This window comes from Callorhinus ursinus, unplaced genomic scaffold, assembly GCF_003265705.2.
Source record: "Callorhinus ursinus isolate GAN/ISIS: 27379988/994484 unplaced genomic scaffold, GSC_fseal_2.0 scaffold11, whole genome shotgun sequence".
In the NCBI taxonomy this organism is placed as follows: Eukaryota; Metazoa; Chordata; class Mammalia; order Carnivora; family Otariidae; genus Callorhinus; species Callorhinus ursinus.
The window spans coordinates 17,384,557-17,408,601 of NW_027397073.1; the positions used below are offsets into that span (position 1 = coordinate 17,384,557).

The 24,045-nt window shown below is 43.5% G+C and overlaps 2 protein-coding genes across 2 annotated transcripts in view; one reads left to right on the plus strand and one right to left on the minus strand.

Annotated features, from left to right (window-relative positions):
- The window catches only part of LOC141373696 (uncharacterized), a 109,629-nt gene that overhangs the window by 54,355 nt on the left and 31,229 nt on the right, over positions 1–24,045 (plus strand). The window lies entirely within an intron of this gene.
- On the minus strand, positions 1,452–18,780 carry ST8SIA3 (ST8 alpha-N-acetyl-neuraminide alpha-2,8-sialyltransferase 3). Its single transcript, XM_025886858.2, has 5 exons — positions 18,686–18,780; positions 17,907–18,445; positions 16,406–16,528; positions 13,406–13,963; positions 1,452–10,785 (listed from the first exon to the last, which is right to left on the minus strand). Exons 2-5 carry the CDS (start codon positions 18,083–18,085, stop codon positions 10,503–10,505), a joined length of 1,143 nt encoding a protein of 380 aa, XP_025742643.1. The 5' UTR covers positions 18,086–18,445; positions 18,686–18,780; the 3' UTR covers positions 1,452–10,502.

Sequence of the window (24,045 nt, forward strand, 5' to 3'; positions counted from 1 at the left end):
TCTTGTTTTGCTTGAAATTATAACCAGACAAGTACAAGAACAGGATACACTTTGGTGCATGAATATGCTGGGACATTCTTTTTTTTTTTTTTAAAGATTTTATTTATTTATTCATGAAAGACAGAGAGAGAGAGAGAGAGAGGCAGAGGGAGAAGCAGGCTCCCAAGGAGCAGGGAGCCTGACACAGGACTCGATCCCAGGACCCTGGGATCACGACCTGAGCCGAAGGCAGACGCTTAACCATCTGAGCCACCCAGGCGCCCTATGCTGGGACATTCTTGATGTTGGAGCATGGTTATTGAGAAAAGCAATTCCTAGGGCTGTTCATTCATTCAGTCAACACGTATTTTTCATGGCGCTATCTGAGGCAGCTCAGTCAGAGCAGAGTGAGGACTTTTGGTGTCTGTGGTGTAGGCATCAAGATGGGAAGGGAGATAAAAAAGAGAAGTGACACATAGACTCTGGTGTATCCATCCATCCATCCATCCATCCATCCATCCATCCAACAGAGATGAATTGCTAGCCTACTAAGTTCCCAACACTGTTATCGGCACTGGGAGCATAGTGTGGTTAAGACAAGCAAAGTTACGTACTTTGTAGAAGGTAGAGCTTATAATAAGTGGGAGATGCAGACAATGGAGTAATTAAATACTATCACTTTAAACAAGGAAAGCAAATCCTGGGGCTTCTAGGTGGCTCAGTTTGTTGAGCATCTGACTCTTGGTTTTGGGTCAGGTCATGATCTCAGGGTCATGGGATTGAGCCCTGAGTCAGGCTCTTTGCTCAGTGTGCAGTCTGCTGGAGATTCTCTCCCTCTCTCTCCCTCTCCCTCTACTCCTCCCCCTGCTCTTGCATGCTCTCTGTCTCTCTAAAATAAATAAAATCTTAAAAAAAAACAAGGAAAGAAAATGCTATCAAGAAAAATAAAACCATGTAAAGGGATGGAGGCCGATGGGGGCACTGAGGGACGGCTCTGTGAGAAGGTGGCCTGAAGAGAAACTGGAATGGGATGAAGAAGCAAGAGAGAATGCTGGACTGAGCATCAGATTGTGATCTCATTTTAACTCCACCACTGACAGTGCGACATGGACCAACTCCTCAGTGTCCCTCTCTCACCTGATTATTGATGAAATAAAGTGACATGTGTGACTGTACATTCAAGATGAATGTATTATTATTAATAATGTTTAAGTCCTGTTGTGTGATTTGTATCAATGACCTATGGAAGGTTGATGTGTGGGGGCGCTTTTACTATTTGCTGCTCATTTATGGCTGAAGACAGTCAAGCCCAGCCTTCCTGGAGTGGTCCAAATCTCTGAGGAGAATTCCTCAAAACACAGGGAATGAAAAAAGGGAGGGTGCACTTAATCTCTGCATTGGATGGAGAGTGTTAGTGTGGGGGTGGGGGTGGGGGGGTCTTCCAGATGGGACAGAGACACCCAGCTGTGTTTCCCAATGCGCAGTAGAAGAGTTTATTCAAAAACAATGCATTCAGTACTGTGTTTGGCACATGAGGCAATGAGGCAGGCATAGTCACATGGAACAGGTGCATCTGGGGAGACGTCGAAGCAGATCATTGCGTTTTCTTCACACGCTACAGTCACAAGATACACACAATTACCTCTACAAAAGAAAATCATCCTTGTTTACCAAGAAGGCAGAAGGTATTTACATGTTCCTCAGTCCAGCAGTGCTGGCTCCTTTCAGGTCTCTGTGGCCCTGTCCATCTGGCACCTTGTTTCTCAGGGCAGCTGAGGCTGCCCGTCAAAGGAGATAGGAGTCTGATCCAAAGGGCCGCAGCTTCTCCCCAAGAGCAAGAGTGCTTCTGATGTAGTTGAGAAGGAGTGAAGTCTTCAGTGCCAGTCTCTCAGCATAAAATGACATTTTCCAAAATAAATGCATCAAGTGTGTGAGGGGAGGGCTCTATGTTATGACAATATAAGAAGCATTTTTCCCTGACGCATGCTTCTTCCTCTTTTCTTTAATAACTTACATTCACTGTTCTCCCACCTTTTGGTTTCATCATTGCTCTAAGAAGAGCTTTGTTCCTCCTTCTACAGTGGTATAACATTCTTTAAAAAGATGCTGAAATGAAACTGTGAAACCAAGTAGGTCAAGTGAGAGAAGATATCACAAACATTCTTTTGTCTTGATTTCTGATTTATGCTTTACAGTGGATTGTCAGCTTCCCATCTAAAGAATGGAGGCAGCATGGTGTGCTGGAGTAGAATCAGTGGTTGGGAGACCCGGACTCTAACTGCAGTTAACTAGCTGGGCAGCTAAATCACTTCCTACTTTCTGGACCTCAGCTGTCTCATCTCCTTGTTGAAGATGTTGATCTGGAATCTAGACGTGAGATAATGTCTAGACCTGTGAAGTTCTGCTCTGCATGTAGTTGACTCTCCTATGTGAGTACACGATGCTGCATGGTGATGTTTTAGTATTTTTGTTCTGTGTCCTGGGAGAATTTCAGCGCTGATTGCTGATGCTTGGTGATTGGATCTCAGCTCATCAACAACCCCCTCCCAGGGCTCTTGGCTGTAAGGCTGCTTTTCGCATAATAAGGGCTTAGACTTGGATTTTGAAATGTAGTTAAAGGGTGTTTAGACATGGAGACCAATTATTCTAAGTCTTGCAGAATGATCTAGATTTCAGATTTCAGAGGGAAACCTCCCCTTTCCTTTTTGTAAGTACTTCAGTGACTTTATTTCACATCTGCACATTGATCAAACCTTTCTCCCGTCATCTACCAATTTTTCTAACCTACTTCCCTAGCTAAAAATATTGTGGGAGTGACTGGTTCCTCAAGCCTCGTTTTGCTGTGAATTTATTCATAATAAAATGGGGCCTACTGTCAAGTCCTTTCTGCTTGTAGCTATGGACTTATCTCTTTGGTGTCCAGAAAAAAGCCAGGGGAAGAAGGTATATTTTTTGCTGAGGCTACAGGCAATTTGTTGAATACAGAAAAACATCTGAACATATACCTGATTTATTTACAACAAAATGTAGCTTATTCAGTATAAAGAAGCAAGCTCATTTCAATGACTGCTAAAGAGTACAGAAAACAGAAGGCTACTCTGGCCTTTTAAACTTAAGATAGACAATGTTCAAGTTGAGTTTCAAACATTTGTAGTCTAGAAATGCCTTACAGACCCTGAAGGATATTTTACTACAGTAAGGAAAGTAGATGTTCCCTGTTATGATCTAATTTTGATTTACTACCTACAGAATGAAAGCCTATGTCCACTTATCATGTTTGAGGAATTAAATACATTCTTTTTCGAGTGTTGCCTTCCAAAGGATTGAATCAAATCCACCTAAGAATGATTTCCATCAGAAAAATCTTTAATTTGCAAACAAAGCTTGTTTTGTGGTTCACCAGAGTGTCTGATTTCTAAACACTCTGTGAAGTAGGGCATTCACTTACAGCTAGTGGGAGGAAGAAGGAAAGTTGTACTATTGCTCAATGCCCAGGGGACTGCAGTGGCCAAATGTTTGTTGGTAGGTTTTCTCAGGGTCCAGCCTTCTGCTAGCACAGCTAAGGGCGAGGCATCACACGATGTCTTTCTCTACAAAGTTTATCCAGTGGTGTTCTTAATTGTGGTCTTTATTGCCCATTAGAAACTTTTTGTGGGCAAAAAAAGCCCAGCTGAGTGCATACTCAAGCCTTGGGCATGAAACTTAGCAGATTTCCCTTAATGGGGTAGAGACGCTTGAACCGTGGAGCCTCTCCCGGTGTGGCGGGACTAGGTAAGCCTACAGGATGTCTGTTCTTCCCCTGCTCCTGTGCAGGCACTGATTTCTGGGTGCTGTGTCAGAGAACGAGGAGCAAGTGGACAGGGAAAATTAGAGATTTGGAAAACAGGCAGTGGACCATAGGATTTGAGAAAAGATCAGCCAAACATGGTTTCAACTGGCAGTTAAATTAAAGGATGTTTACCTGGAAGCTCAACCATGGCAGGTAGTCTTCCAGAGGACTGAGTGGTCTGTTGAGAGGTTCTTAAGAGTCACGTGGCTAGGAAATATTTTGCACACCTTAGAGTCCTTAGCCTCAAGGACCCAATAATATACTAAAAATTAGTAGATATAACCAAAGTAGAAATGCCTCCTTGCAGGGAGGGGGCACTTGGGATTTTCTCCAAAGCTGCTGTGAGCCTCCCCTGTTTGGTCCTCTCTGACTCAGAAGATGCCCAGGCAGGGCCGTGCTGGAGCCAGCCCATAGTGGCTCCTGAAAACCTGTTGTTATATATTCACCTGGTTGACAGCAAGTTAGGAGCTTGAAACTGTCTATGTTGAGAATATTTATACCATGGGAATTGGCAAGTGCTACACATGAGGGTTCCACCTTCTCCAGAGCCAGTTGTTAAATATTTAGCAGCACACCAAAGAGCTGCAATTGTCTCAGAGTCCCACAGAAAGAAAATCAAAGGAGCCCTTTAGTGTCTCTGATGATTAAAGGCTTTGCATGCACACAGCTGTCAAAAGGAGCCTGGCCAAAACTTCACTAGCGCGGTGGCATCTTACCCAACAGTGGCTGATACATGGCAGCTAGTGATAGCTGCTTCATTTGGTCTTAGGATTTTAACTTCTTGCATTTCCTTTTTTGATTGGTTTCGTTTTAACCTGAGGATCTTTGCATTTTGGACGTTACCTGTAGGTTGGGAAATCAGACCCCTTTAGGAATATTTTAGGCTCTGGGAATGACATCCAAGTAGAATCTGAATGAATCATTTAACTTCCCTGTTTCTCAATCTGTCTACTTGTAAAGATGAATGACCTGAGATCTGCCTCTTCGTTTGAAATATCAAAAGTGAAATATAAAGAGCTGGCCTTGGGGTAAAGTAAATTAAAGCTATGTCCCTTACTTCAGCTGTCTTCAGGCTTGTATCCATTCTGACTAAATTAACCAGTTACTATTTGCTTACAAATTAGTGACAGGTCAGTTCAGCCAAAACAGTTGAATAGTTGAGTCACTAAGACTGTGTCTATTACCGCCATGTATTATGATAACTTCAAGGAACAGATGTGATACTAATTGCATGAGGAGTGATAAGCATTCAGCTACTTTGGTCAAAATGGTATCTATGACTTTGCTATATATTATTTGTTTCCAAATGCTGGCAACATCAGAATCACCTGGGAATCTTTGTAAGCTTAGCTTATCCCAAGACATTCTGAGTCAAAGGTCTGGGGTGGGGCGCAAGAGTTGTGTTTTAAAGAGCTCCTCATGTCATACAGCTTTGTTTGCTGGTGGATCAGCAGCATAATCCAGGTCCTAACCCCATAACCCCATTGTAATCTTAGACTGGAGTCAGTTTTTCTGTGACAGGCTCTTCACTGTGATTCTACTGTAATTAACAACATGAGAATGGGCTTCATTGAGGAAAAAAAGCATCTATTAAAACACATATCTTCAATAATAAGTCAACACAATAAAAACAAATTTTAGGAAATACTGTGTAATACAATAATTACATTCTAAAATGTTTCCCATTTCAAATGTTATATCTATGTGGCAAAGCAATCAGAGCGTGAGAGAGGCGTATTTAGTCATTTTGGTCCTTGGTGTCAGTTCATCCATGGCCTTGATTAATTGGGCCACAGAGCCCAGATAGGTCAGTCAGGTGGCCCAGGGGGGTCTCGGGCACCTGTGCTGCTCCATCTGGGTTTTTCAGCCACATATACACAGTCCCAACTATCTTTGTAAGCAAAAGGACAGTTCTACATATTCAGGGAGAAGTAGAGGCTTAACAGATACTTTTGCCTGGCACATTTAAACAATTAGAGGAAAAGGACTTAAGGATCCAGATTTATACAGAAAATTATTTGGTCTGTTATTTTGCACATGAAGACTCAGCTCAACATTATTCATTACTATTTGCACATCTTCTCAGCATATTGAACTAATGCAGTAATGCAAAGTCTGCTATTGAAATTACTTACAATGTGGAAGGCATTGACAAAAGGTATTCCTTACCTTAACAGGCCCCAGCTGAAAATAAGACAAATGGAGCAATACAACAAGTGAACTGTTTTGGGTTTTTTTTTTTAGGTTAAGTAAACTGAATAAAAATTTTAAAAAGAAGTACATAACTATTCTCAGTATTCAATTTTAAGTTGTGCATACATATTGCTAAAACAATGTTTTCTAAGGTGAATACCGAATTACTGGATAAGATTCCAGCTGTCAAATGTGAACTGTTAGTAACTAAATTGTGATTTACCAGAATCATGATTTACCAAGGGGGTTTTCTCTCATTTCAGGGGAGAATATAGGTTATTACCAATGGACTGTTGTATGCCTAGGCAACCATCTCCTTTACTGTTTTACATTGACAAATAAATACTTTTTTTGGGGGGGATGAGAATAAATTTTCCTCCTTTACAGTCTGGACTTATTTTCTGTGCCATGGGGACCCCAGACTAAAATACTTTCTTTTTGGGCCCATATTCATTTAATGCTGATGAGGAGTAGATGAGGAATTAGACTTTTTCTACTGATTATCTATGCAATCTTGGGAAAATCACTTAGCCTCTCTGTTTCTCCTTTGTAGCATCTCATTTGTAGCATCAAGGATTTCTCATTTGTAGCATCAAGGATTAGGACTAGAGAAGCTGAAAGGCTCTTCCATTTGTGGTATCCTATGGTTTTACAATTCTGTCCCTGCTTCCTCTGGCCTCAGGTCAACTTTTCTTTGCTGTCTGAGAGTGTCTAATTACTACTGTGTAGCCCAAAGTCAGAGGAAATGCTCTTCCCTTCCTTAGCTTCCCCACCAAATTAGGTTAGTCATGGCACTCACATTCGTAGATGGCTGGAGACCCGGGCACAAGGAGGCTGGAGGAACCTACCCCCTTACACGTCCTGGCTGGCAGCCCCATGGTCATACGCCCGACATGAAGGTCACAGGCAAATGGTACAGCAGTCACAGCACTTTTCAATGGTCAAGGACACTTGAGACGCAAAAGCAAAGGCAGAGGAACTGTAAATGTTTTAATCATCAAATATGGGAAAGATTTCTGGGTGGGGGGGGAATTCTTGATACCTCATTTTAGTTCTCTATCCCCTGGTTTAAATGTCTGCACATGACTCTCAGAACAACCAGTGAAAACTGGTTGAGGGACTGGCATTAAACTGGTCACTAAATGTTTGTGGACTTTTTTCTCCTCTGCAACTGACTTGGTCATTTGTGTTGGTATCATACGTAGATGGCCTTGAGGACTTAATGGTGGAATTTATTCCAATAGCTGAGGGTGAATTCTGCTGTGAGGATCCCAGACAAAAGGATGCACTTAGCCTAGAACCAATAAAGCAAGGGCAATGCACAAGCCAGGGGTTTGTATCTCAGCTGAATCAGAAAGGGGGATTCAATAGTCCTTTCTGCCTGTTTCACTGCTCTTGACCGCACAGCCCCGGAGTTCTGGTTACTTACACTACTGCCTTTCGAATCAGGACTCAGGGGACCCACCGACTCTTTTGGTCGTGACAGTGGTCATATAGATTTGATCTTTGAAACAGTCTTTAAAAACAAAAAGAGATTGTGAATGATCAGCTAGAGGCTGAGTTTCTCTATGCTGGAACTACAGGTCAAGGGCACAACAAACAAAAGAAGCAACAGTAAAAGCTGCCACATACTGAGTGCTTACTACATGCTGAAAACTCGGATAGAAGCTTTACCCACATTCAGAGTCTCATTTTTCAAACAGGAGGGAGATAGGCTGTGCAGAAAGAATTTATAAGGTATGAGAATTGTGGTTAACCACTATGGCAGGGCTTGGGGCTTTCTTCAGAGATTTTTTAAGAAACGGGAAGGGTGGTCTTTTGGATCAGTTCCAGGAAGTCCTGCCTGGCAGCAGGATAAGCCTGATCTCTAAGCCCTCTAGTTCTGGGAAACAAGCCTGTTTCTTCAATATTCTGAGTTCTTGTGAAAGCGACAGATGAAATGGTGTTGGGAGATGGAAAAATCCTCTCTCTCTGATGTTAAGATGGAGCCAAGAGTGATGTGAGATGTAAAATGTCTTCCTGAACTTGAAAAGACCAAAAAGACCCCAAACTAACCAACCAACCAACCAACAAACAAAAAAACACAAACAAAAAACCCCAAACCAAAACGGCATTATGATGAGGCCTACTTTAAAGGTCCACCATAGAACAATGAACTGTTTTTAGGGATTTTGGTCTTTTGCTCTTTTAACCTGCCTGGTTCAACGTGTCTACATATTTATATTTAGTGAAATCTAATGGGCACATTGGGATTAAAACTCCAGAGTCAGGATCTGGCCCATGTAACATTGGCATTAATATCACTTAGCTGTAACCAAATGAACTAAGTGCTTAGGAAGAGCCAACTAAACACTTCTGTCAGTTATCAATCTCACAGTGATCCTAACAGAGCACAGCATGAGCACTGGAGTACTGTCCTCTTTAAAGTGACAGGAAACAAGCATGAGGTGGTTTTGATGCCCATCAAATTATACCAGTGAATTTAAAAATGTTTTTTTACTGTCTCCCCTTCTAATTATTTCAAGTATTGAGCTGTGTTAGTGTTTCCCATTCTGAAACATCTATTCCTATTTCTTCCTGTCTGTTTGGATTGCCATTCATACAGCATTGTAAGATGTGTCACAATTGAACCCGTACGGTTTTTCTTTCACTAGTTAATATCTGGATCAATGTAAGCTGCTCTGATGAGCTTTCTGAAAAACATGAGAATAAGACAGCTCCCCTTTAGGACCAGGAGGCAGATAAGCATAAGAACTATGTCTTTCCTTGTCTTTCCTTACTGAATTTGGTTTAACTCTGGGCATGATGATACCTTCCCAAAGAGGGACAGTGAGCTGATTACTGAACTACAGCAATTATTTTAAACAGCATTTGTAACATTACAAGCAATCTAGGCTGAGATTTCTGGAAAAGAATAAGCTACCCCACCCAGATGTATTACAAATGTGCTTGACTGGCATTTGGAAAGAAGAAACAAACTCTTATTAAAATTTAACGTCAACTTGGCCAGACTTTGGGCTGAACTGGAAGAACAAAGTGCTCCTCAGTGAAAAGCCAGGGGTGGGAGTGATGTGATTTCTACTTCTGAGGCTGACATAATAAAAAAGAAAATAGCCAACTAATTCCTTCATGCCAGGTGTACACAGCTCAAATTCCAAGAGTTATTTTGTACCAAATCTTCCTATTACCCAATGGTTTTTCCTTATGAAATGCTTAATTTTTAGGTATACAGATTTTATTTCATTTTTAGATATACAGATTTCAGTGGAAAAAGGGAATATCCAGTGTCTACAATTGTCTTGAAGAGAACAAATGGTTCTGAGCGGTGCTGGTGGACACAATGATACTGAAGATGACCTCCCCTCAGCCCTAGTCACAGGGGGCCTGTCCTCGTCAACTTCAGATCTTCTATTTTGCTCTAACCCTCCTGGTTTTCAAAGACTCTGAATGGGCACCATGGTTACAATGCTTTAGCGTATATGGGGATTCCATAACAACTTCTAAGCATTCTTCTTCCTTTTCCTCTATATGTTCCAGGCTCTTAACCTGACTCATTGCCTCTGTATTCTGAGAGAACTCCCAGCCCAGTGCTTGGGTTGAGATTGTGGGAGGCACTAAACTCAGGCTGGAATACTCTTGCAGATGTGGCAATAGAATGATTTGCCATAATAGCACTCATGTCAAAAGATGCAATGCCACCCATGACATAAATTTTCTTTGTGATTAGTGAAAGATGCACTGCAGTATATGCCACTCACCACAGAGGGACTGTTCTGCTGTAGAATGATTGCACGGACCAGTGAGAACTTCATAAGAGGCATTTCTTATAAAAGAAATCCTAAGGGGACCCATCATGATTTGGTCAGTTTGTCATGAAACATCAAAGTTACCCAGAGCCTTGAACACATCAGACAAGTACAGATGCAACACACACAAGCAAAGCTAATTTAATATGATTCCTAGCAAATTGCTAAACTCCACAGCGGTGGGGCAGGGGGTTGTAGGGAAAAAGATCGAGAACGACAGGGAGAAAAGAGAGAGTGAGAGATGAGATATGCAAACGATTTTTGTTTGTTTGTTTCCGTTTTGAAGAGTCTGATCCCACCCAGGCAAAACTGAAATCCTGCCCAAACTGGCCAGAGGCCTGTGACTATGAGGACTGTATCTCAAAGCTGCGGGAACTACAGCTCTAGTCCTCATAAAAAACGGGAGGCAGTTTATTATCAAAATACAAACACGAAAATACTTCAAACCATTTCCTTAGCAGCATAGTTCCAAATGCAACATTCCCTTTATCAATCAAGTTTAAGTCATGTGGCTTCAATTCGTTTGTCTTGCCAAGACCCTTAAAAGAGCAGTGCAAAAGAGGGAGAGACAACATCTTTCCTTTTAAATGGCAGACAATCTTTATAAGGAATTCTCTAGGGTTCTATTCTGAAGACTATTCCATTTGATTTGGGGCACTTTTTAAATGGCCATTTGGCACTTTCTGTTCAGAGTCTTAGGCACAGTGTGACAGAGTCAGCTTGGTGAGCCCTTCCCCATGCATTCGGTACAGCAGCTGGAACTCGGCAGGCAGCTGGTGTGACTCCTGCCACTTGGTGGTAAATTTGGTTCCTTTTTTGTCATAGTAATGGTATGGAAGATCTTCCCTTGTGTTGGGGTCAAATCCAAAAGGCCAAAATCCATACAAGTGGATCTCTTCACATATTGCTGATGCAAGGGTGTACATAAGAATACCTGTGCTCAGCCGTTTGGGTGACAAATGTTTGTTTTTCCAGTACCTGTGGAATAATAAGTACATGTGGATTCAGAGGCCAGTGTTGGTTTCAATCCGGTAAGGTCACCGTGACTGGGCCGGGAGGTGGATTTGTATATGGAACTTAAAGAGTACTTGCCTTTTTCTCCTCCCCTGCAAACAGTACTGGCTTTGAATCTACCTTTTGGACCACAGAACAACTCAGGGCACTATTGGCTACATAATTCGTGAGACCCAGGGCAAAACGCAAATGTGGGCCCTTCAAAACACACTGATAGTTTCAACAGGGTGACAGCGGAGCATTAAACCGGGCACTGGAGCCTTCTGAGCACAGCTTCTGGGTGACCGCATAGGCTGTGCATGGTCGATGCCAGCCTGCCTCTCGCTGTCCTAAGGAGTGGTGGCTCTGGCTGGGTGGTGACACCACAGAAGGCCAGCAGGGAGAATGACCCTGCTTCTCATACACAAAGGGCCCTTGGAAGTAGGGAGGAGGTCGTTTAATCTCAGGGCACCTCCTGTGGCACTTTCTTACCCCCATCTAGAGATTAAATCCTTCTTCTTTGGTCTGGAGAGAGTGTGGGGACTTATTTTTCTGTACCTTCTTGTAAAAGGTCATATTCCCTGTTCCGTTGGTGTCTAGCTAGGGGGTCCTGACCCCTCCTTGAGCATGGCAGGGCCTAAGAAAATATTTAAACATTTTCTGAATTTAAAAAATGCTAAATTATGGCTGTTTTTCCTTCCTATTTGGACAGTAATTTGAAGCCTTCCTACCTATACTACCACATATTTGAGACTGGAGGGAGTGTGTGTGTGTGTGTGTATGTGTGTGTATGTATGTATGTGTGTGTATGTGTGTGTATGTATGTGTCTATGTGTGTGTGTGTATGTGTGTGTGTGTATGTGTGTGTGTGTGTATGTGTGTGTGTGTGTGTGTGTGTGTGTATCATTGGCTATGCAGCAAAATTTAACTGTTCGTGAATCAGGTTTCTATGCACTACATTTCCTTAGAGTTTTCATTGAACCGATGTATTTGGTTCAAGCTTGAGTGGCTGTGAAGCATCACAGCATCACAGCTAACTCCATGGCTCTTCAGAAAAACTGGGGCAGGGTAGGCCACACAGGCCAGTTTCCTGAAGTTTCTAAGCATGTGTAGTTCCTTCTTTACTACACATAGATCTTTCCCCATTCCAGTTGAAATTTTAAAAGTTTAGTCTTGGTTTTCTTACCTAAGGAGTTAGAATGACTTCTGACAATTCTCTTGGTATGGCTGAACTTAAATAAAGCAAGAGGGGAGCAAAATGAGGAGGTCAAAGACCACAGGAGGACAGGTTAGCTGGAAGCCTGGCTTCTAATTCTGTTTTTGCCCATTTTGGGCAGTGACACTGTGTAAATAACTTCTTTTCTTTGTACCTCAGTTGGCTCATCTTTAAACTTAGGAGTTGGGCTACATTACCCCTCAAAAAGATGACCATACATCCTGAGAAACTAGGATAGTTCCAAATTTTGTTTGTTATCATGTTGTCATTATTAATAGCACTTCTTTCTCTCAAAGACAAAGCTCCAGTTTGGGCTATACATTATGGTCCTAACCCTACCTATTAGATACATACCACTTTATTAGATGATGATTCCTCCTTCTATGAGAGGTCAACTAAACAGATCTTAAGTTTGGGAGACTTTAGAGGATTACCAGTCCTCCCAGAACCCACTTTAACTTGTAGGATGATCTGGACAGTATGTTAGGACATGGAGGCTACTTGCATAGGGGAAATTAGAGCTGAGGCAGTTTCCCCAGATGATTTAAAGAAAAATGAATCTTACAATTAATTTTGCTTTATAAAATGCCCTGGACTAGTGGCTCCCAATTCTGACTACATATTAGAATCATCTGGGGAGTTATTAAGAAAAACAGGTACCTGGGCCCTTCCCTTCCCCCTTCCAGATAAATTACATTAGAATCCCTTAAAGTAGAGCCAAGGCAACAGTATTTTTTAAAAGTTCTCCAGGTGATTCTAATGTATAGCCAGAGTTAAGACTCATCAGAATAGGTGAAAATATTGCATTTCTGGTCAATCTCTCTATCAAATTATAAGGGATAACAACAAGCTCATAAAATACCCTTCACATGTTTTGGCACTAAAATCCCAAATGATAAAGGCCAATTATACAATTTATGATTTACCTAGGTGGTTTTCTAATCTTGGACATTGACAAAACTCCCAAATATCAAATAAAAAGGGACATTTTAAGTCAATTGCATCTTTTTTAGAAAACTGCTTGGTTTGTCTAATTTCGCCATTGGCATTATGGGGACTTAGCCATCCATTTAAAGAAAATTCTTGATTTTTGATGATTTCCATGACTGCCTGTTAGGCTTGTCACCAAGGAAGGAGACAGGGAATAGAGAAGGGAGGCTGATAAAACACCAATTCCCCCATTTGGCACTCTGTTACCAGAAGGGGGTAGAAGATTGAACTTCTTACCTAGAATGCTTCATTCTTTCATTACAAAAACATAAGAGTTTGCCCTAAAGTGCTAAGCTAACCACAAGAAGTAACTAATCGGATACCTCCCACCCCTAAGAGATTACAATATTGATCTGCCATCTGGTGGGGTAAGACTTAAAGGCAATAAAATATACCCACCTGTTGACATGTTGCATTATATTTCCAGGCCAAGCCAATTGGACCTTTAACTGACCTCTGTGTTCAACAAAAAAGTCAACTAATGTCCTGGTAACAGTTGCTGAAGTGTGGAAGAAAAATGCAGGGATCCAAAGAATGGCCCCATCGAGCTTTTTTAAACTGAGGAAAAAGTTGTTACGGTCCTGAATGGTCAAAAGATTGTTGTAATATTTTTCCAGAATGCTGGGGTTGAAGGTGGTAAGGTTGGTTTTCCTTCCAACATCTCTTTGGAAAGCCTCCGTAGGGGCGAAATTGCAACGGAAAACAAAATCTGACTTATCTATTTCTTGTCCACACCGGCTCCCTGTCAGGATCCCACTATTTCCAACCACAGCACAAATATTAAAATGCTTATTCACAATGGGTGACACATCTGGAAGCAGTGATCGGAAGTTATTGCTAATAGAGAAAACATATTTATGGCTGGAATAATCATAGTGCATCAGTTGTCCGATCCGAACACTATTCTTGGTCAAAGAAAAATTTTTTATTACATCGACATGCTGAAGAATTTCTTGCCTAAAATGAGAAGAAATTCATTAAATGCATCCCATTCAAAAGAATTGCTTTTCCATCTTATGTCTTATGCTGCCATTTCATTCAGACAAGAATCGTAGGTACATTGTTTCCAAGAAAGATTATACATTCATAATAATTGTGGTTGTTGGGGAAGGACTGCTTCAGAATCTACAGACTAATTTCTCAGTCAAGTTCTGGATGTGCTAATTTCTCAGTCAAATTTTGGATGTAATCCTTCAAGGCTTATAAATGTTGTAACTCACATTTTTAGCTGCCATTCTTTGGTTTTCTGTTCTACATGAAAAGTGTATTTGATCAAGGGGAGGCATAGGCCGAACTATGTCAGAAAATACAGGGAGACAATTTACACAGGCTCCAAAGAGCTCACATTAATGCATAAACATTGGTGACTTAGAGTTTGTAACTAGGGACTACTTGTTTGCTATTGGACTGCAGTGTTCAAGGAATATCAAATATCGCTGGTGTCCAAATAAGAGCCAAATAGATATGAGTCAGTATAGTACTATCTATTATTAAAATATGGAAATGGTAGTATCAGTGAGTGTAGTTGAATATTTAATAGAAATGAGATGATAATCTCGTTAAGGTCCTTTGAATAATGAAATAGGAGTATTTTTCTACTTGATTATATAGAAACACAATTTAGTTGGAGTAACTTAATCCTTAGAAAAAGAGGCTATGGTAAACCCTGCAAATGTGTGTATATTCTAAGAATTCAGAGAATAAACAAGGCAAGGGTGATACTTAGCACTAATTTCAGGTTACTTTCATGTTGAGCTTTAAGTAAAATTAAGCATTTCCTCTTAAAATTTCAGCTATTTAAAATATTTAAGAGAGGCCAGTAACATGTTACTTCGCTATTAATTCTAAGAAACCACATTGTGAATTTCCAGTGTCTTTTGCCTAAAAAATAGCAGGACTGAAAATAAATGTTGTGTATATCATCACTTTACCTGGAATTTTATTTTAAAAAATTACTTCATTTGTCAACGTATAAAGCAACATAATCTAAAACTTCCAAAGTTACCAATGCTGTTCTTTACAAACTATTCTTTACCTGTTATAAAAGAAAATTTAAAATGATACTGGGAAAATTAATTAAAGACTACTTAATAAGTGGATTGAAAGGAGGGAAGTTTTGAGAAAGAAATATTGTTCTGACTGGTCATTTGGGTCACATGGCCTAGTGTGGGAAGAAAATTTTTATTCAGTTAGGAATACATTTTGGGGAAGGTATAATGCATACTACCATTAAATATTTCTGGGTTGTCTATAAAATTAATATTGGACTAAAAACCCAATAGTTTAAAAGAAAGGCACTTCTTGGTTTTCATATTAATCAATTATTGTCATGGAGTAATTTCTAATTAAACAGAGTTTTAAAAATTTTAATACTAATCACTAATTTCAGCTTTTCAAGTAAACAACATTTTCATGACACCATAGACATCTAGTGACTTTGTTTTAATTCCGTTATTAGCTTAAAATAATAAAGAGTGGGCAACTAGAAATGCTGAGACCAAACAGAACCCTGTAAATGAGTGGTAAAATGAGTATGTGTAAAATAAGTATTCACAACCCTAATGAATACACTAGATGGCTCACATTCCATTTAGCAGCATAATAATCCCACCAAGAAGGAAGGAGTAATGACTTATCTGGGGTTGCTAAGAGTAGACCAGAATCACTCCAGATAATAAATTTGAATAAATCTCATCCTTCTTCCCCAACACACACACACACACACCCCATACGTACATACACATAAGCTCCCTCATGTATAAACAAGGCTGCTACAAGACAACCTATAAAAGTGATGTTGGGTAGCTTTTACAGTATGTTAAAGGCTGCAAAGGTTTAATGAAAAAAATAGGTGAAACCAAAACAAAACCATACTTAAATACCTGCATATATTTGGGCCACGATTTTCACTAGTAATTGATAGGGGCGGATTATAGTATTTGCTGTGTATTTCAGGGTGAGACAATTCTATTTTATTTCATTTTTAAATATTTTTTTCTCAGAGGGAGAATGAAATGCATTATTGCATGGTCTTGATGCAATTAACTTTTAAAATTATTTATTTATTTATTTAATTTTAGTAGATGGCTTTGGCAGCGTTACCCATGCATGTTAACTATAAATCATTGTGCTCAATTAAGCCCAAGTTAGGGTGGATATTGGAAATATCTTTTTCTCTTCCATTCAGTTGGTCTTCTTCATGTTTTCTTTTTATGGGAGGGCACTACATACATAAGAAAGGCTTACCAGTCAGCCTTTGTGCAGTCAGGCCGAGAAGACAATGCAAATAACACCTCAGGGTGGGGGATAGATTTTCGTTGTTTTGGATCGTTTTGTTTTGTTGTGTTTTTTGAACTCCAGAATTCAAAAACACCTTTCAGATCTTTCCCCCTATCCTACCTTTGATGTAAAAACGCTGTCCGATTAAATGTCCACTTAGAAGGTTTCTCTTGGAGTTCGTGGGTCAGAGAATTCGTAATGGGCACAAATGACGGATCTAGAAACTTCAGCGCAAACTGTGACCTGGAGAGGAGCATGAGTACACAGACAAAAGTGCTGGCCTCAGCTGGGGGAAGCCAAGGTAGCCATTAAAGCCCAGGCGACTGGGGGAGGGGGGGCACCTGGCACACGCACTGCCTCCATCCCGCCTGAGCCTCTCTCATTTGGCCCACTCTCCGCTCCCACACACACCCAGGGGGGAGAAGAAAACTAGGGAAATCCGCCTCCATTGTCCATCCCTCCGGGTGCGGGAGAGACCATAAAATGGCCGTCTGGCGGAGAGCAGCGGCGGGAGCCCGGCGCACTGCTGTAGCCTGATGCGCCGTGAGGACCAGGGAGTCAGCACCGCGGACAGCGGCCGCGCCTCCGCCAGTCCGACCCGCGACGCCCCGGCTGTCCGGGTGAATTGATTTTTGGAGAAAGGGCAGAGGAAACCGGAGACCCAGGGGAAGACTGGGGGTGGCTCCTCCCTTAACCTCTTACTTCCCGAGCCTAGTCCGACTGCACTCCCTGTCCCTTGACTGGGGACCCCCGGAGGCCACAGGCCAGCTCCACTCTTCTGCCCGCGGGGAGGAGGGGGCTTCTCTAGGTTCCGCACCTCCGGCCCGCTTGGACCACAGGTTGCAGATTGTATTTGACACCTGCCCCTCAGGAGGTCCTCCTGGGAGAGCTCCTAAATGTCACAGGTAGAGGCAGTGGTTCTCAATGAGTTGCGCCAAGCGGCGTCTGGCTCTTTCCCAGTCCAGCCCCTCGCCCGGAGGTGAATTGGACCTGGGGCGAGGGTAGGGGGCCCTTAAGAGGCTCGCTTACCGCAGAGGGCGGAGGAATTGCAGAAATCCCGGAAAGGGGTGGGGGTGGCAGCGGGGGAAAGGATCGAGGTAAAATACCCCAGGGGCTTCAGGAGAATAGACCCGCGGCATCATTTGATGGGGTGGGGCGTGGGGGAGAGGAGTGAGGACAGCGCAAGGGGAGTCCAGCGCCTGCGCCATTAAATCGGCCCTGGACCGCCCGGAGTCCGGCAGCGGAGTCTGCGGACGCTGCACCGGGAAGGTGCTCACCTCACGCACGTCCATCTCCCGGTTCAGCGCCCCCTCCTCCCCCTCCCCCCACCTCTCCTCTCTCTACATCATCATTCTCCTTAAACCCTCCCCCCATTTTTGAAATGGGGGAAGGGATGCCGAGGAAGAATACGAGAAATGCAATCACATCGATTAGGACAACGGCTTTTAGGGGCTTTGGATTAAAAAAAATAAAGGAGAGGGGGAAGGGAGAATCAGAGAGGAGTGGAAAGACCACGCAATTATCTTGCCCAAAGTGTCTCAGAGAAGCCAAAACACCCCCCTATTCCCCCCCCAAAATAAACCAGATACCCGAGGGCGCTCAAGTAGAGGCCCGCACTCACCGGAATCCCGCGTGGAACATGTACATTCGGGGCGCCCCTGGGTTGGCGTACTTGGGAGTGGTGAAGATGTTCTCCTTTTTCAGGGACACGTAGCTGATGAGCGATAAAATCAGCAGGGCGACGCTGAGCATGACCAGTCCTAGCACACTGGCGACCCGGGCCATTTTGCAATTTCTCATCCCGGGCTGGGCTGGGATCAGGGGAAGCAGGGAAATCGGTCCATTGAGCGGCCAGCAGCTCGCTGGCGTGTCAGTGTGTGTGAGTGTGTGTGTGTTCGCGCGCGCGTGTCAGCGTGTGTGGCGGGGGAGGGGGACCCGGCAGGGGAGCCGCGGAGGCCCGGGCGGGGGGGATGGGGAAGGGCAGGAGCCCTAGAGAGAAGCCGACCCCCAAGGCAGGGCCGAGCGGGGCCAGGAGGCTGGGCAGGAAGATGGAGGGTCTGCGCGGCGGCGTGGCGAAGGAGCGCGCCGCTCTGTGCGTCCCCGGCCGCCTGCTCAGGCTCCCCCGCGCGTTTCCAGCGAGGCTGCCATCTCTTACGCCGCCTGTAAGATAAATGTGATTGGAATAATGTTACAGTTCGATATAAGCACAAGATTTAATTAATGAACTCTAATCTCCCAAATAAGCGGGGGGAGGGGCAGAGAGAGAGGAAGGAAGAGGGGTGGCGGAGGGAGGGAATTGAAGCTGGAAGGCTGCAGCCCACGTCCACGGGCTCCCCGGGTGAGGGTTCGCGCGAGGAGCTGCCCGTGGCAAGACAGAAGCCCGAACTTGGTTCAACCGACCGTTCATTACTTTATAAATATATTACAGGATAGGGTGATAAACAACTGGACTTGCTACTATGGAGGTTATACACCAGCTGCGTGCTTCTCCTAGAGGCAGAGTGGTTTTAGGAAGACAGACATTTAAAAGCTTCTCTCCTCATCACTGAGGCACCGCCCTGGGCCCCACAGGGTAGCACGTGCCCCAGCAAGCCAGCACCCCAGCCAAGAAGCCCTAACAGCTGCTGGGCCAGCCTGCCTTATGAGTGCTTAAAATCTCCCAAGAATTTTCCAGAATCTCTCCCCTATCCACTTCCTATGCCCACCACACACCTTGTTTCTCTCTAAAGGGTGGGCAGTGCCTAGCACAGTTGTGAGGTGAGCTATGAGTGTGGAGGGCCTGGCTTCTCCTTCCCTCTCCTTGTCCCAGCACACAACGAGTGGTCAACTGGACAGTGCCCCTGAATTGACCAGGCCTGGAGCAATTCTCCCTCATTTAACTACACTGCCCACTTTCCTGACCCATCCCTGGGGCCAGGTCTTGGGGATGGGCCACCTAACTTAGCCCTGTGTGGCCCAGAAGCTGAAGGCATTATAAACTTTATAAATGCACAGAACTCTCTTTTTTTATTTTTTAAGACTTTATTTATTTATTTGACAGAGAGAGACTCAGCGAGAGAGGGAACACAAACAGGGGGAGTGGGAGAGGGAGAAGCAGGCTTCCCGCTGAACAGGGAGCCCGATGTGGGGCTCGATCCCAGGACCCCGGGATCATGACCTGAGCCGAAGGCAGACTCTTAATGACTGAGCCACCCAGGTGCCCCCAGAACTCTCTTTTGAAGGAGCCCGAGAACGAGGTAAGAGAGGCTGCCTCTGAGGGTGGAAGGAAAGCTCACTGCCCAACACTTTGTATTGCTTGAACTTCAGTTTGTTTCAGAATATTCATATATGTTGCCTGTTTTTAAAACCCATTGGAAATAACAATTAATCCATTTTCAGTCAGGCTGCTGGATTCTCAGAGGCAACCCACATGTTTCTTGAGTTCTGATCTTTGCAATTAGCTTGTGGCTTCTTCCACCCTAGTCTTACCCTTGGCCTGGTCCTCCCAATACTGGTCCATAAGCACTAATGAAAGAAGCTGGAGGTGAGACATTGGTCTCTGAGAACTTTTCCAACAAAGAAAACTCATACTTTCCAAGGTGGTTATGATTTATTTCTCTCCTGAACTTCTTGTCTTATGGACTTCAGTGGACCTGATGTTATGGTCTTTCTGTGGACCTGAAATTCCTCAAAGCGGTGAACTGCTGGCTTGTGACGTCTATAAAGCCAGGGCCATATCTTCTTCCTTGCTGTTTGCCCATACTGCCTAGCAACTGTCCCATGTAGGGGGCATGCTTAATAAATGTTTGAGAACTGAATGAGGTCCTTTGTGAAAAACATCTGTCCGGTGGTGGGCAGCAGCATGCAGAATGCAAATGTCTGTTTCGAATGAATGACAAAGGCAGTTGTTCATTTTGCACCCATTGAAGGCATTTAATACCAGAGTCTAAAACTGTGGGCCAGAATGCCTGGGTGGCTCAATTGGTGAAGCATCCAACTTTTGATTTGGCTCAGGTTGTGATATTGGGTGTCAGATCGAGCCCCACATTGGGCTCAGTGCTAGGCATGGAGCCTGCTTGAGATTCTCTCTCTCCCTCTCTCTCTCTGCCCCCCACTCCAACACCTGCATGCTCCTTCTCTCTCTCAAAAAAAAATTAAAATGTGGGCCAAGTGGACACAAATAATCTTTTTCTCATGGGATTTGTATTATTTAAAAAATGTTAGAAAAGGCTTGCATATCTGTACATGATGAATACTCGAATCCTATTTTTTGAATAATTACTAAAGTTTCTATTATTTTTATTTTATTATTTATTTATTTTTTATTTTTTATAGTTTCTTTTAAAGAGAAGATCATATGAATATAGTGTAAAATGCCAAAAGGAGTAAGATCTTCCCTTGGAGAGCTGTCTAGGAATTCCACATATTGGAAAAACTCTTCTTGAACACGAAATCAGGGAACATGCCATGGAGCTCAGAGTAATGGTTACACGTTCAGGCTCTGGAGCCAGCAGACCTGACTTCAAAAGCTGACTCTGGCACCCACAGCTATGTGACCTGGGATAAGTTATCAGCCTCTTTGTGTTCCAGGCTCCTCAGCTGCGGAATCAGAATAAAAACCTTCCAGGAGTTGGGGAAAGATTACACAAGGCATGCAAAGGCCTTGGCACAGCTCTGGGTCTGTATTAAGCTGTTAATAAATATGAGCTAAACAGCTTGGGCAAGTTTTCAGTGTCTTTTTCTGACCCCATAAATGACCCACTACAGAATGCATGGGAAGGGATGTACTTGGTGAGGCATTTTCCTACAGAAAATGGCAGAGATCAAGAAGCTCTTTGATTATCTTTTTTAAAGAACATAATAGGCTTTCCTGGGACTTATGATACAGACTCATTCTGCCTGGTTTTAAAAGTTGATATATTGCTTATGTTTAGCAAACCTTTGTGAACCTTCTAAAGACAGTCCTAGTAGGATGATTCCCTTATTGCATATGGGTCACTGAAAGTCATATGATGTAAAGGTACCAAATTAGCCAAAAAAATAAACTAGCGAGCAGGAATCCTGTGCCAGGCCTAAAGGTGGAAATGGCAATTACCAGAGGGAAAAAATCCTGGGGATGGTGCTTCACAGAGCAACTGCGGTACTGGGTATGGGATTTTTCAAGCCTGGCTTGATAGCTACTTAGTAAATTAAAAAATAATTAGGACATTTCTGCAGAATATCACTTAACAAATTTCATTAGAAATGGAACCTGTATGGGAGACTAGGAGAGTGTAAACAAGAACTACAGAAATGAAAGACCCCTCTGACTGAGGTTTTCTAGGGGAGCTGTTCATTTGGACACAAGTACTTTCCTCTGCCACCTCCATGACTGCTTACCTTTTGCAAACATGGCTCTGTGCCCCTGTGTAGTTCCTCACCAACTCATACCTACCAAGAGTAGATACCAGGCATTTTGGATGGGAAAGCTGGGAAGGATGATGTCTTTCCTTAGAGCTTCATTCAGGGGCGCCTGGGTGGTGCTATCGATTGAGTGTCTGACTCTTGGTTTCAGCTCAGGGTCATGATCTCAGGGTCATGATCTCAGGGTCTTGAGATCGATCCTCATGTCGGGTTCCGTGCTCAGCCCAGAGTCTGCTCAAGATTCTCTCCCTCTCCCTCTGCCCTGCCCGCTTGTGCTCTCTGTCTCTCTCAAAATAAATAAATAAATCTTTTAAAAAAAAGAAAGAGCTTCACTCATTTATTTGTGTTTTCTTTCATCAATTCTTTAAATAAAATATATTGGTTATCATACACCTTGCTGGACAGATAAAGGGTAACAAAATCATCCTTGACCTCCTAATGCTTATGGTCTTGTGGGAGAGAGAGGAGTAAGCCTAAGTAAGCAGGCACTGGGTGCTCTGGCGAGTAGGCATACTGGCAGTACTGTGGAGAGCTTGACAATAGAGGGCTGATGGGAGAACTGGAGAGTACACTGTGACAGGTTGGCAGGGTTCTTCATAGGGGGCAACATCTGAACTGGGTTTTAAAGTATGAGTAGGATTCATTAGGTAAAGAGGCTAATTAAAAAGGACATTCTAAGTAGAGGGGAGATGAGGAGGCAGGGAAGATTACAGTGGGCTTGAGGAATGCCAAGAGATCATGAAGTGACAGCCATAAAAAAGAAGCGCCTAGAAAGGGAGTGAGGGCCAGATTGTGAAGGGTCCTGGATGACATGCTAAGGAGCTGGCTGTGTCCTTGGCAGCCCTGCTCATAGCCGCCTACATTTAAGAGAGGAATGGCTCAATTTCATTTGCACTGAGTGGATGTCAGGGCAGTTGGAGGTGGGCCCATGGGGAGATGGGAACAGCAGCTGCTCAGGTGGGCGTCAGGAAGCCCCAGTGTGCCTGAATTTATCAATGAACCCATTGACCACTTTCTGTTAGGAGGTACTTGCTCCTGAGTAAGGCGCCAGGGAGTTGACTTTTGGAAGGGCAAGTGACCCCTCTAGATGACATGGAGATCATAGTCCAGGGAGGTCAGGGACAGTCCACTGGGAAACCACTCTTCGGCCACACGTGCCTGGAGTTCTTCCAGCACCTTATTGCCTGACTTCTTAGTTTCTACTACATCTAACAGTGGCCACGGGGCGGGGGGAAGATTTTGGGACTCTGGGGGTTTCCACCTCCTATTTTCCCATGGAAGAGACTTTATGAGCTCAGAGTCGGTAGGGCCATTGTAGTCAGAGAAAGCTTCACAAAAGCCCTCAGATGGAACTGAAACTAGAAAAGATGCATGGAAGTTTCCAGAGGAAATGGTAGCAGAGGGCAGGCCAGGCAGGGGCAACCAGGCTGAACAAAGATGTGGAGGCAGAAGGGAGAAAGGCATGTTGGGACCAGCAAATAGAAAGCCCGCTTGGAATAAAGTGAAAACAGCCAAGATGTAGAGAATACTTATTATGTGCCAGGAGCCTTTTATACATAATCTGTAATCTTCCCTCCGATCTGGAGAGGAAGGTATAATTATTTTCACTTCATAGCTGAAGACACTGATGTTAATGATTTTGTTCAAGGTAAAGCCTCGTTGACTCTAAAGCCCACCCTTTCTGCTATTCCATACTGCTTGTAAGTGGTTCCTGAGACAGAGCTGGAAATGTGTGCAGCCCTAGAAAATTTGGAAGCGTCATCTTTTGAGGGTGAGAATCAGTTCATACTGAGGAGGAGGAGGAAAAAGAGGAGGAGGAAGATGATGTTGTATAACATTTATTGCACACCTACTATGTGTTGGGTATTATCGTAGGCATTTTAACAACTGATCTCATTTAATCTCTATTCCATCCCTCTGAGGGATGACCAGCACTTCAAGAATGAAGAAACTGAGGCTCAGTGAGCTTAAGTAAGTTGTGTCTAAGGCCACACAACTAGTGTGTTCCAGAAGAGGATTTGGCTCTGGTGTGTTCTACTGGTATTCCAGGGCTCAGAGGAAGAGGGGCTTTAATCATTGTGTCTCAGGGTTACAGAGGAAGAGAGTACATAGCCACGTTTAAAAAGCTACTTATTCATAAGAGTGGAGGGCCAGGGGAAAAAACCAGAAGGATTCATCTGAAGAGCAGTGGCCTGCTCTGGGGCTGGAGGAAGCTTGTGTAGGGCTGGAGCCTGCGGATAGAGGGCCAGCCATCCTGTGAGGTCAGCCAAGAGACAGCACCTTCCTTTCATTATATCCTTTAGTGCCCGCACAACACTCAACCCAGCTGGTGCTTAGTGTGGAAAGAAGGCAGGGAACTTCTCTGCTCTGCAGACTAC